The 13,243-nt window shown below is 35.8% G+C and overlaps 1 protein-coding gene across 25 annotated transcripts in view; it reads left to right on the plus strand.

The window, feature by feature from the left end:
* LOC109414816 (calmodulin-binding transcription activator 1) overlaps positions 1-13,243 on the plus strand; it is a 634,609-nt gene that overhangs the window by 349,648 nt on the left and 271,718 nt on the right. For 5 of the 25 annotated variants that reach the window (XM_062854082.1, XM_062854079.1, XM_062854080.1 and 2 more), the window contains exon 2: positions 10,670-11,594. The exons of 19 other annotated variants lie outside the window; for them this stretch is intronic. In XM_062854082.1, the coding sequence (XP_062710066.1) occupies positions 11,132-11,594 (463 nt within the window). In that variant the 5' untranslated portion in view covers positions 10,670-11,131. Of the gene's footprint in view, positions 1-9,097; positions 11,595-13,243 lie in introns of those variants that run through there. One more of the 25 variants, XM_029870783.2, reaches the window with a different exon arrangement.

A 13,243-nucleotide genomic window follows, 5' to 3' on the forward strand; every position in this document is an offset into this window, starting at 1 on the left:
TTAAGAATAATTCCATAAATAAGCCAGTACTTCAATATTAAATTAATATTTATGGTGAACATCAATGGCATAACTGACAAGAATAAATTAAAACTATTATGAGACATTTGTTTCTTATAAACTCTTTTAAGTTGAATCAATATACAAACGATGAACATTTAAAGCTTTATTATTTTGCCCTTTGAACCCACAGACATAAAAGTTTGAACATGACTTTCAGAAAATGAAGCACTTCACTGTAATTATTCTAACTTCATGTGAATAATCGTTCAAATCTCTGTACCTTTTTTAGACAACTTCTTACTCAACCAACAGCTAAAGCTTAAGAATTTGTGATAAATTTACAGCTATTTCAACATAAAAAATTAAAACTTTGCCTTTTTTGGTCTAGTGTTTTTCAAACTTGTCGGAGGTATCGTCTAGAGGCGTGTCGTCTAGCAGGCAAATTAAGTTTTAGCCCACCGTTAAAATCTAAGAATTTTAAAGATTGCAAGAATCAGTAATCTCCAAACGATTTCACGTAGCGGCGTTTTTTTTTAATTTTCAAATGAAATACTTGTACGTTGAGGTCGCAGCTTTTGGAAATAAGCTACAATCAAGCATAAACTTGTTGTAACTGGTTTCATTTTAATACTGAAGACCAGAGTTTGGAAAAATCAAAGTTTTTAAAAACTAAAAATTAAAAAAAAATCATAACTTTTAAACTTGTTGACCGATTCTATTTTTTAGTTTGTTAAAATTAATGAAAACTTCATTTCAATAGCTTTTATGGAATTTTAGTTTGCAATTATTTTAGTTTTTTCACGTTTTCATGGTCTTCAGAGCAAAGGGGTGCCCTGGTTTTATATTTTATCAGAAAATTCAAGAAATTTGGAGTTAGTTTTGTCAAGCTGAAAAATTAAAAAAAAAAGCCGAAAAAAGACGAATAAGCCCGGCAGTGAGTTTGACCTGTTTTTTTTATATTTTTAGGCTTTTTTAGGAAATTTCGGCTTGGGGAAACTAGTGAAAATGATCGAATGAAGGAGATAACACAAATCTGATAGATTTCTTCGGAATTTGTAGAGGATTTCCTGGAGGGAATTTAATAATTATGATTTGTTTAATTCATACAAGGATGCATTTTTTTTATTTAGGGCGTTACAAATATTTATTTCTTTGTTTGTCCCACCACTCTTTGGTTGGTCGAGGGGGGAGGACAAAAATAATAAAGCATTTAATTTAAAAAATATTACAAACTCATCGGATTTGTTAAAGAATTTTGAGCAAGACCCGAAATTTTGATATTTTTTTTTTATCTGCCCCCTCAAAATGCAGAATCCAGCCAAAAATTATTGAAGAGACAAATGGTCGGCGTTAAGTCAGAGAGGACCAAGTAACAAAATTTACGAAAATTATATTTTTAAGGCATTTGATTAAGAATTACTTTAGCTACTTGGAACATTCACCCGATTAACGAGAGTTATAGCACAATTTTCTTTTGATTGAACTGCGAAAATCGATTATATAGTTCAGTCAGAGTGGACCAAACGCTTGATGTTAAGAGAATTGAAAAAATATGTATTGGTTAAAATCCAATAATCATAATAGTTTATCATCAAAATATAATACGTTTCCAAATTGTATGACTCCATAACGCATTTTCTGATGATTATTGATCAAGAATGCACGTGAAAATCCATTTTATTATGGTCAGTATCGTATTTTACAGATCATTGTGTTGAAGCATATTGTGGCATTTTGCGTGCAGACAGAGTGGACCATGTGTCTCTATGAAAAATAGTTGAAATTACCCTATTTTTCGTATTTTTTTCCAAATGAAAATAAGTTTGTCGAGTAGCTGTTGGGCATCATATTGAAATGTGCTAATACCCGTTTCATGAAAAAATTGATTTAACCGGTTATTTAAGAGTTGTGTTCTTGGTTCACTCTGTCTGAACGAATTATTGAAAAACACCAGTCCTCTGAAAAAAATTATTATGAACTGTGTAACTATGTAACTGTGTAATATTTCAGAAACCTACCGAACTATGAGAATACGTTTAAAAGTTGTTAGCTATTAAATGTTCAAGTTAAGAATTCTCAGATAGCTCATCAATTGACTATCCTTCATGTGATATTGAACTGTTGTGCTTGGTCCACTCTGACTGAACATAAAAATTGAAAATGGTAATCAACAGTGTAATAACAGAAACATCAAAATTAAAACTTCCTGCTCACATTATACACCACTCCTATTAACTGTTGTCCTACTTGTGCATTATTTTTTCACCAAATATGTAAAAACTTGAGTGTGAACTGTAGTTGGTTGTAGATTTTCCAAAAATCGTTCAGTCAGAGTGGACTAAGTACAATCAATTACTTAGCAATTTCTCGGTTTCAAGATTTTTTTTACGTTTTTTCGCGATCAATACAGAGCGATGCTTTGATGAATAGTTATTAATATTTATGGCAAAAATTCAAGAACATTTGTTGAAAATCTCAAAACTTAATAGAGTTGCAAACTTTAAAGTCGTTTTTCTAGAAATTAGGTAAAAGACACATGGTCCTCTCTGACTTAACGCCGACCAAATAGTCAAATTTAAATTTGTATCAGCCTTATTGGTGCGTGTGATCCAGAAAGTATCTTTATATAGCAATTGATTTGAACTGCAAACACACTTGTTCACCCTGGTAATTTATTGTAAACTAGATGTCCCGGCAAACGTCGTCCTGCCTGCCTACTCTGTTTTTTACCATCCGGTTCCATGAAGAAATGTCCCTCAAAATGGATCTTCAGATTTTACTGTTTTTCTTGCCTTCTTGATCACTTTTCCTCATTATTTTTTCGTACGAACACGTCGGAGCCCTGGCGGAATGCAACAGTGAAAGAATCATGTCGATCTGTTGACCCGTTCCCGAACCTATTCGTGACATACAAACACCATTACATTTTTATATAGATTATTTTATAAAATGCTATTTTTTCAAAATTTCCTTCAAGAACGGTTTTCCCACCAAGAAAAAAAAATCAGAATGGTCTTCCAAGTGGGTATGTAAACTGCTAATATAACTCCGTTAATAAAAATAGATAAAAAAAAACAAAAAAAAAATAGATATGAAATGCATCTATTTTTGCCTTATTGTTACAGTTTTAGTACAAAATTTCTCTACAATTTCTTGCTCAATTTTTTTAATTCCAAGGCAATCTTACCAGGATAATCTGTTAGACTTTTTTTCACCAAAAATGTGACAGGAGATATCTTAAATATTAGTTCAAAAAGCAAACCCATAAAAAAAACTTTACCGACAGAGGGTTCCAAAATAAAACTGTGAAAATTTCGCAGTAGGTCAAAATTTCAAAAATGTGTAGTGTTGCGTATTTCTTCAAATTTGAAACAAGCTGACTATATGCAAGAAATAAGTAGCTTTTTATGCTCTGTGTGTTGTTTGGATGACGAGATCCGTCCTTTCGATGTTTGAAAGTTCCTTATTGTAAAACGTAGCTAATGCATATGGAACAAAAATAAACAAAAATTCAACTAAATATTCTTCTGACAAATTAAATATATGACCAAAGATATTTTAGATATTTTTTCTGGATTTCCTGGGGATACTCTTATTCTCGCTGGAATACAATACAGCTTAAACAGTACTATTATCGTAAAGCTCCATCAAAATTAGATAAAAAGCATGTCAGCTCACAATAATATGTTGTACAGTGGCTACAACGTTTATTGTTTATTTTTATTTTACACTACCGTCCACTTTCCAGAGGCGAGTAAACATCGTTTTCACGTGACTGACTGTGCATCGAAACCCATTGCATTGCATTGCATTTGAGGGGGAGTCCCAATCGCTACCGGACTTATGTCATACATGCATCCTGGAAACAAGTAATTTTGCAACAGTACAAGCACGCATAAGCTGTAATTAAATCCTTCCTATTCCACCAAACCGCTGCTGTCGTCGGAAAACTTGCCCCCTGTCCGTTGGTCCTTAGTCGGGATGTGAGGATCTAAAACTAACAGCTATTTTATTTATGTACTCACCTGGCTTTACCTCCTCTCGTGGTCCTTGTGGGCATTGTCCTCACTGTGGGACACAGTAGCTCCAACTGAAACAGTTTCTACTCAAATTAACAAAACAGCATTTTTTTTATGTATTGCACGAAAAGAAACAGTTTAAAGAACCTTTTTTAAGTGAAAATTTTGTCTGTTCCGAAAATTGTGTTTATTCCACAAAAGATCTCTCATCAAATTGGTTTCTTTATCTAAAAATATAAAATTGTATCTTCATTTTCCATTAATTTCCATATCTTTCAAGAATCGAATGTTTTGGACCACTGTGTAGCAGTGGTCAGCATTAGATGCAAATTGAGTGATAAAAATGAAAAATAAATTGCCTGGAAAACTCGGTGGCAGGTGGAAAAGCAAAATTAGTATCATGTGAAAAGCTGTAGGTTGAAGAAATTGGTTCAAAATGCCTTTTCTTGGAACTTTACAGATTTCGACTGATAAACATTCAAATATTTCAATTATTTACCAATACCGTGGAAATGGCTGATAAGTAATTGTTCTGTTCAACGCAGTGTGTGGATTTTTATCGCTAACCACTGAATGGTCCATGCTCAGCAAGTGATACATTCGCGATTGTAACATTTCATGAACCAACATGCTCGGGAACGCTCCCCGAAATGCTGTTCATTCTCTTGCCCGGTTCGATACGAGAGCGTAATCAAGAGAGAAGATGCTCGATGACGCTAATGAAAGCGATGCATTCGGTAAGAATATTTTATTGCCATAATTCTTTTTTTATTGTGACTACACATCCTGCAACGTCATGAATACAGTTAAATTAAATAGTATTTCACGTTTTTAAAGCGAAAACGCATTACATACTAATGAAAATAACGATTATTCACAGTTGCCCCAAGCCAACGATGAGCGATCATCGGTAAGTGTTACACTTAGCGATGCCCGCTCATCGCCGCAGCTTGTTTATATCGGAGTATCCTCTTTGTGTTCCTTCGTGAACCATGCGACTCGACGAGAGAACATACACCGCTTGGTAATTGAAACAGAACCAACAGAAGGGAAGAAAAACTGCCGATCGGTTCACTGATCACTTTTTCGTCCAAACACTGGTTCAACGACGTAGGTTGAACTTGCTCGAACCTGCTCCATTCCGCTCTTTCCCGTTTGTTGACAAATGGATAAGAGTTGGATGCAGTAACTTCGAGCAAGTTCAACCTACGTCGTTGAACAGGACTAACGTCTTCAATCCTATCCGACGTTTTGGTCACGTATGGGGTCTTCCACGGGGATTGCAGGAATTTGCAATAACTGAGTTCCTGAAGAAGGTCTTTAATATGACCGAAACGTCGGACAGGATTGCACAGTAACAACATCAAACAAGTCATGCCAGTCATTGTAATACATAGATGGTAACAAATAAACCAAGGAAACATTCGAGCCAGCTGTCAAAGTAGAATGTGAATTACTTTTACGAGGGCTTATTTTATGCCATTAGTTCCGCAGTGAATTTTGAACCACTTTCCCTCACTCTGTACGCGTGTTAATAATTAACCGATTGTCACGATTTTAAAGCGGCCATCCGATGCTATTGTGTGGGACACACTTAGAGGCGACCTTTTATGTGACACAACAATGATGATATTATTATGCAAGTGCTATGCGTGCGTGCTATTGCAATCGGCTCACTTTCCTGGTCCCCCATATCCTCTGGCGTCGGACCGTAGTGTAAAGTGGGGATAAAGTGGCCGAGCTGATGTTTTTTTTTTTTAATTCTTCACCGATTAACCAAAGTGGGGCCTTTGCCCCTCCTAACTAAATGTTTGTTCAACTAGAATAACAAAAACGGTTCAAGAAAATTGAAACAAATAAATGCAAAAATAACACTGGATACGCCACAAAAGGTTCTAAAAAAATATCCAAATAAATACAATCGCTTTGGTGCCAGAAAATTTCTTCGCAAATTCTCTCAGAGTTTCTTGCAGGAATTTCTCTATAAGGATGCCCTCTTTTTCCCCAGGAATTTGTTCAAACTTCTACATGATTTTTTCATGAAATAACACTAGGAGTGGTGCAGAGTATTCTTCAGTTCTTCCTAGAATTTCTTTAGAGTTTCCATAAAAAATATTTTCCTTAAAATATGTACTCAGTGATTCCATTAAGAATTCATTCAGGATTATGGTTTAAAAAAACCAGCGTACTTTTCACACATATCTTTGAAGGGTGGAAATAGCAATAAAGTAAAATACACAAAAATCAAAATTAAAAAATAAAACTCATATCTTGAGAAATTGTACAAGAAATTCTACAAAGTATTACTGCTGAGGTATCTCCAGGAACTTCTTCAGAAATTGCTTCAGAAATTTTTCAGGATTATTTAAAGATTCTCCACAGGAATCTTCTGTTCAGGGATTCAGATGAGGGGGTTATGAAAATCCTTAAGAATTTCTCCAGAAAAATTTTGTGCGATTTCTGGAAGATCTACTGAAAAATCTCTGGAGAGGTCTTTGAAGGAATTCCAGGAAATGTTTCTGACGGAACTGCAGGAACATCTCCAAAAAGAACCTTTGTAGGGTATTCTGCTGGAATTCCTGAAGGAATTTCTCGAGGAATTTATGGAGGAACTTTTGGAGTAATTTGCGCAGGATTGTTTCAATGGTAGAGGATTTTTTTTGAAGAAAAAATCCATGGAACAACTTTTAAAGAAATCCCTTGATAAAATTTTCTTGAGAAAACCTTAATATACTGTAAAAGTTCTTGGAGGTAATTCTGAAGAAATCCTGGAGAAATTTCAGAAAGAATTCAGACACGAATTAAAAAAAATCATAAAGGAATTTTTGAAGAAGTCAAGTTTAATTCCAGTAAAAAAATCTGATTGTATTTTGGAAGGAATTCCAGGGATTTCGCTTGGGTACGTTTGGCGAAACTCGATATCCTTTAATAGAGTACTTGGAGGATTTTCTTAAAACTGGAAAAATTTTTGAGAAATTTCCAATGGAACTGCTGTATAAGTTCCTAGGAAATATTTCAGGAGTCAAAAAAATCATGCCCGAACTCTTGGAAATTTTTCAAAAAAATATTTTTTGTAATTACGTTGTGAAAAGTTGAACATTTCAGTTGGCTGAAGTATGCTGAAATGGCCTACTTTTCACCCCTAATGCAAGTGTGCCGAAAAGTACTACTTTTCGGCACTCTTAAGAGTGCTGAAAAGTAGCACTTTTCGGCACTTTTGCTCGTACGACCTTTTTACTTACCATAATGCCTTCCGTAGATTCAGACTCTGCCTCTACATCTACTGAGCAGCTTGAATCTGAATCACGACGGTTTCAATTCGGATTCGAACTGAAAATCAAGTGTATTGGCAGCTGCTGAATCTGCTTTTGCTTTTGCCCGCACACAACTGTTTGACAACGGGATCTCGATTGTTGGTGACGCCTACTACACCAGAGCCTACCTGATCAAACAAAAACTTCGCCGACAAGCATGAGCGCGCGCACGTGGTTCCTACTGATACATGTTTGTGTAGCTAGAAAAGATCGCACTAAATGGGTGTTTTTCGTAATTACAAAAAACTTTGTATGCAACTCGTTGCAAAACTCGATTTTTTCAGCACTCGTCGTATTTATCCAACTCGGCAAGCCTCGTTGGATAAATGTACGACTCGTGCTGAAAAAATCATCATTTTGCAACTTGTTGCATAAATAACTATTTGAGAGGTTATTCATTAGCTTTCATCGCTGAAATTTTTGGAATGCATTTTTTTTTTCGTTTTTGAATTATGGCCAATTTTGTTGAAAAGTGTCCAAATGTGCCATATAAGCCTTTTTTTTTTAATCATAACTCGAGAACGAAGCATACTAGAAACAAAGTTTTTTTTTAATGAAAATGAAAGCAAATTTTCTCAGCAATCCAAAACAATATGAAGTGGTTAAAGATTTTTCACAAAGTTTTCCACAGATGAGAAAACTTATAAAGAAAAGCCGGAAAAACTATGCCCGAGCTCACGGACAGTTTTGAAAAGGTAACAATAAAGCATTAATCGATGAAATTCATGGAATGCACTATTTTTTAATTCCTGAGTTATGGCCAATTTTGTGATAAATGGCCATAGTGTAATAAATGCTTACATAGCCATTTTTCACAAAATTGGCCATAACTCAAGAAAAAAGAAAAAAAAGCGCATTCCAAAAATTTCAGTGACTAAAAATTATGAAACCTTCTCATAAATATTTGTTTGAAAATTTTCCACGGGTTCGGGCGGCTTTTCTTTACGAATTTTCTCAACTGTGAAAAATTTAGTGGAAAACTAAAAAAAAATTAGTGGAAAACTGGATTTCTGAGAAAATTTTCTCTCATTTTCTAAAAGAAAACTTTCTTTGAATAAAAATCTGAACGCAGAGTTGACATATAAAACTTCAAGAGAAAATTCTGATTCCTTCAGTAGGATTTCCTAAAGGAAAGTGTAGAAGAATCTCAGGAAAAGTATTGGAGGGAATTCATAGAAAACTTCCTAAACGAGTTCTTGCAGAAATTTCTTAAAAAAATAAAAGTCACATTTGAACGAAACCCTGGAGAAATGTATTAAGGATTTCCTGGAAGAGTTTTTGAATACTTGGAATATTTTATGAATGAACTCCTGGAGTAATTTCAGAAAGATTTTCATAGAGTAACTGTGGAATGAATCCAATGGAGATTTTCAAAAGCAGACATTTCTGAAGAAAACCCTGGATGAATTGGAGAAAAAAAAATGTAGATTTTTTCATGAATCCCTAGAAGTTTTCTTAAGTAAACCCTTTTAAGAGTATCTTTAAGATTTTCTGAAAAAAAATCTTGAAAAAAAAAACTTGAGATGTGTTTAAAGAACTCTGCGAAATTTCTGAAGGAGTTTCTAGTTTTTTATCATTTGCAAGAAATTGCTAGATTTTTTAAAGAAATCCGTGGATGAGTTTTTAGATCTGTTTTCTGAAAGAACATATAATGCATTTTCTGAGGAATCTCATGGAACTCTGGAGGAGTTTCTGTGTAGCAATTCATAGATGATTTTCTAAAGGAATCCATGGAACAATTTTTGAAGGAATCCTTGAAAGGAGTCATCAAAGAGTTCTTCAGAAAAAAATAAATCATGATTGAAACTATGGATTTCCTAAGGAAACACAAAGAAGAATTATTAAAGCAATTGGGTTGTTTAGTGAATAAAATATTGCTATTTTTTATAGCCCAATCGAAAGAGCTCAATTTTTTTAGTATAACGTGATTTTATTGGATTCCAATACCTTTGTTTTTATGGTTAAATAAACAAAACAATTTTAATTTTCGTGGATAGAATGACAGTTCAATCGATAAAGTGACAGTTCCACCCGAACACAAAAAAATCCCCATACAAACGTAAAATGCATTTTTGGGCGGAGAATCCGATTATAAAATAATCCGGATACCCCTAAAGAACCCAATTCTCACAGGTTTTTGTTTTTTAAGGAATCACTGGTAGGATTACTAAAGATTTCAAGCAAGGCTTTCTCAAGGAACCACTGGAACATTTTCTTAAGAAATCAATGGAGGAATTTTTAAAGAAATCCGTGAATGGTTTTTGAATGAATCTCTCGTGTAATCTCTGGAGGAATCTCTCGAAGAAATTCTGAAGAAATTCCCATAGGGTTTCTGATGAAATTCATGGAGTAATCCTGCATGTAAAAATCCTGCAAGATTGTCTTAAATAAACATTTGAGAAATGTTTGCACTGCCGGGGCCCGTGGCGCAGTGGCTACACGATCGCTTCATAAGCGGATGGTCATGGGTTCGATCCCAGCCCCGGCACTTCGTCAGTTGCTCTTCCTCCCTGAGAGCGGCTGGCACTTGACCCTCTTCTGAGCTCTCATAGCTCAAACGGACCTGGATAATTGGATATCGGCGAATGACAACCCAGAATGGACGGACAGGGACAGGGTAGAAAAGTGAAAGCAGCTTAAAGGCAATCCAGTTCGATATAGTAGAATAAAAATATAATAGAATACATTTAGGCGCTGTACAAGTGTAAGTGCAGCCGCCAATTGGAAACGCTCATGTAGTGCCCTAATGGACAAAAGAGCTGTAAAATAGGTTAAGTGGTTAAGAATAAAAAAAATGTTTGCACTAATATCTATTTAAAATTCCAAAGCAAATTTCTAAATGATTCCTTGCTTCTTTTTTTTTGAAAAAGTACATGTAAGAATTCCTGGAGAAATACTTACAAATCAGGAACCCAGCTCCGCTAGTGTACATGAGTGTATTTAGGCAAACTACTTGGTTTATTCCTTATCCTGAATAAAAATTCATCATCATTCCATATATGTTGAGTAAATTTCACATAAAGAAGCATCTAAAACGAACAGTTGCCCCACTATTCCCTACAGCTATTCAAACGGTCCGACAGTCGAGGATATAGAAAGTTGTTATTTTAATGCGATTATAATTCCGTAATCACACATGCCCCGCTATCAAACCGTCTCAAATGTGGAATGGGAAGAATGTCACCACACTCACTGAACAGGGAGGCCAAAAACGTCGTTGTTGTTCATGCTACCCAGGCAGACCCATTGGGAAATGACAAAATTCGTTCCAACTATTGGACCAGCCTAGTGTACATCACATAACATCACCAAAGTGCATTATTATCCTTTCAGCGTGTTGACAAATGCCCCGATAATGACATTATCCTTAGACAATATGAGTGCAATTTATTCGGCCGAAAATGGAGCCGCGAACAATAGGACGGTTAATAGGCCACAGTTATCACGTAACAAAAAAATGCCCGAAGCAGTGCCAGTGTAGTGCATAAATGAATGTGATTTATCCTCGTCCGGCGGTCGCTTTATTGATTCCAAATGTTGTGCGCGAATTTTAATATGCGTGACGAAGAGCCGATATTAATCAAGTGGTTCATTATTTCCATTATTACCTTTATTATTACCGAGCTCGGCTCGGTCTCGGTCAGCCGCAGGCTGGCCTCGGTCTGCTGAAAACGGACCCAAACCATCCGTACTAAGTTCGTGTTTTTCCTCGCCATACGCGTGTGAGTGCATTAAAACTGAATCGGGGAACCGTGGCCACCCTCACCTAAAGCCCGGTAAAAATCCTGCCTAATAATGGCCGATTATCGTCATCTGCCACCACATCACCAAGCGCGTGGCGGTATGTACCATCCGTTGGCAAACCACGGAATGCTCTATCCACCTCAACCGGCTCACGCCGGCTCAACGCTGGGAATGCAACAGCAGCAGCAGCAACAGCAAGCCCAGCAAAGACAAGCAACAATGAATCCTCATTCCCACCAACAACAGCAGCAACAACAGCAGCAGCAACAGGCCCTAAGTCATCACCCTCAGCAGCAGGGTCCTCCGATCCCACCACCTTTACCTCCGATGCTGCACCATCAGCAGCAGCAACAGCAACAACAGCATCCTTTGAGCCACCTGTCCCACCCACACTCCGCGGCAGCCCATCACCACCATCATCATCATATGTTGACGAGGCACTACCTCGGGATGCATGCCGGACATCCGCGGTTGCACGGGCTCAACATGACCACCAGTATGCCGTTGAATGCAAGTAAGTGGCAATGTTTGGGAACTTCACAATATTTTCAGGTTGTATAAATTTTACCACACAAAAATAATTTTCCAACCGTTCTACAATCAAATGTCAATTTAACCCAAATATTCAGACAGATCTTGTGAACTAAAACTCGAACTGAAATTCAAGTGTTGAATCAGAACAAGGTATTTCTTTTTTCTATGGAGAATAAGATGTGGTTCCATGTGATCCGTTATCTTCAGATTGAACCCAAAAGATTGAGTTCAAAGAAACCGTTGCCAAGGTCGTGCAGAATGATAAGATAACAAAGATGGTTTTAGATAAAAGCGTTAATTTACAGATCACCAGCTACACGAGATGCTGCATACTGCGGTGCGGATTGTTACTCGTGCGTTTAAAGCAAGCGAATCGTTGCTAACGTTTCCAATTATTTACTAGATTGAATATGAAAAGCAGGGTCTTGTACCATTTGGGCAGGTGTACCTATTTTGGGCATCTGCAATGGAATTATTAGGAATTGCTCTAGAATTTACTTTAGAATTACTCTAGATGATCCTCAAAAAATTTCTCTAAGAACTCCTCTTTCAAGGTTTCTATAAGTTTCCTCAGACATTGCTCCAGTTCTTTCAATACGAGAATTCTTTCGGAACATCATTCTCGGATTTAAAAAAAAAATGCTTCCAGCGTTTTTTTTTTTTTGAAAATTCAACAGTTTACAATTCCTTTAAAAAATTCTTCACGGATTTTTCTAGAAAATTAAAGTTTTCTTCAGAAATTCTTTCAGGGATTCCTTAAGAAATTTCCCTGAAAATTTCTTCAGAAATTATTTTGAAGTTACCTTAATCAAGGATTCCATCAAGAAATCTTTTATGGGTTGCTTTCCGAATTGTTCCGTGGATTGTATCAGAAGTTTTCTTCAAAAATGTCTTTGAGAATTTCTTCCACAAACTATCTAGGATTTTTTTAAAGTAGATTTTCATGAGTTTCTGTGGAAACTGCGTCAGATATTACTTCACAAATTCTTCCAGGGGTTTTTTTAGAATACTCTTCGAAAATTTCTACAGGATTTCTTTCTCAAATTTCTACAATTTCTATATTTCACCAGTGGTTTCTTCCAGAGATTCATCCAGAAATTCGTACCGGTACTTCTGCAGGAAGTCCACCAGAGAGTTGTTTAGGAGTTTCTTTGAGAATTCCATTGATAATTTCCACCAGAATGAGTCCAAGAACTTTTACAGTGATTTATTCAGTAATCTCTGCAGGTACTCCTCCTGAGATTCCTGCAGGATTTCTCCCAGGTATATCTCCAAATGTTCCCCGGAAATTTCTCTGGCATTTCATTTAGGGTAAAACTGGATACATTTCTTATTTTTGACGGAGGCGAATGACTTTTTGGTAAAACCTCTTTAATAAATAAATAATAATAATAATTTCCTATTTTTTTGGTTTTTGATTATTTATTAAATAACGAAGCAATAATTTTTAAATATTTCATATACATTAAGAGGAAGAATCAAGGTATCTCCTGATTATTTTTGATGGTGGAAAATGTTTTTCGTTTGAAAAAACACGTTTAAAGTAAATTTCGAAAACATGGTTTTTGAAAAAACGAAAAACATTTTCCACCGGGAAAAAAAATTCTGCAGATACCTTGACCAGAGGGT

The sequence above is a fragment of the Aedes albopictus genome, chromosome 2 (genome assembly GCF_035046485.1).
Source record: "Aedes albopictus strain Foshan chromosome 2, AalbF5, whole genome shotgun sequence".
Taxonomy (NCBI): domain Eukaryota; kingdom Metazoa; phylum Arthropoda; class Insecta; order Diptera; family Culicidae; genus Aedes; species Aedes albopictus.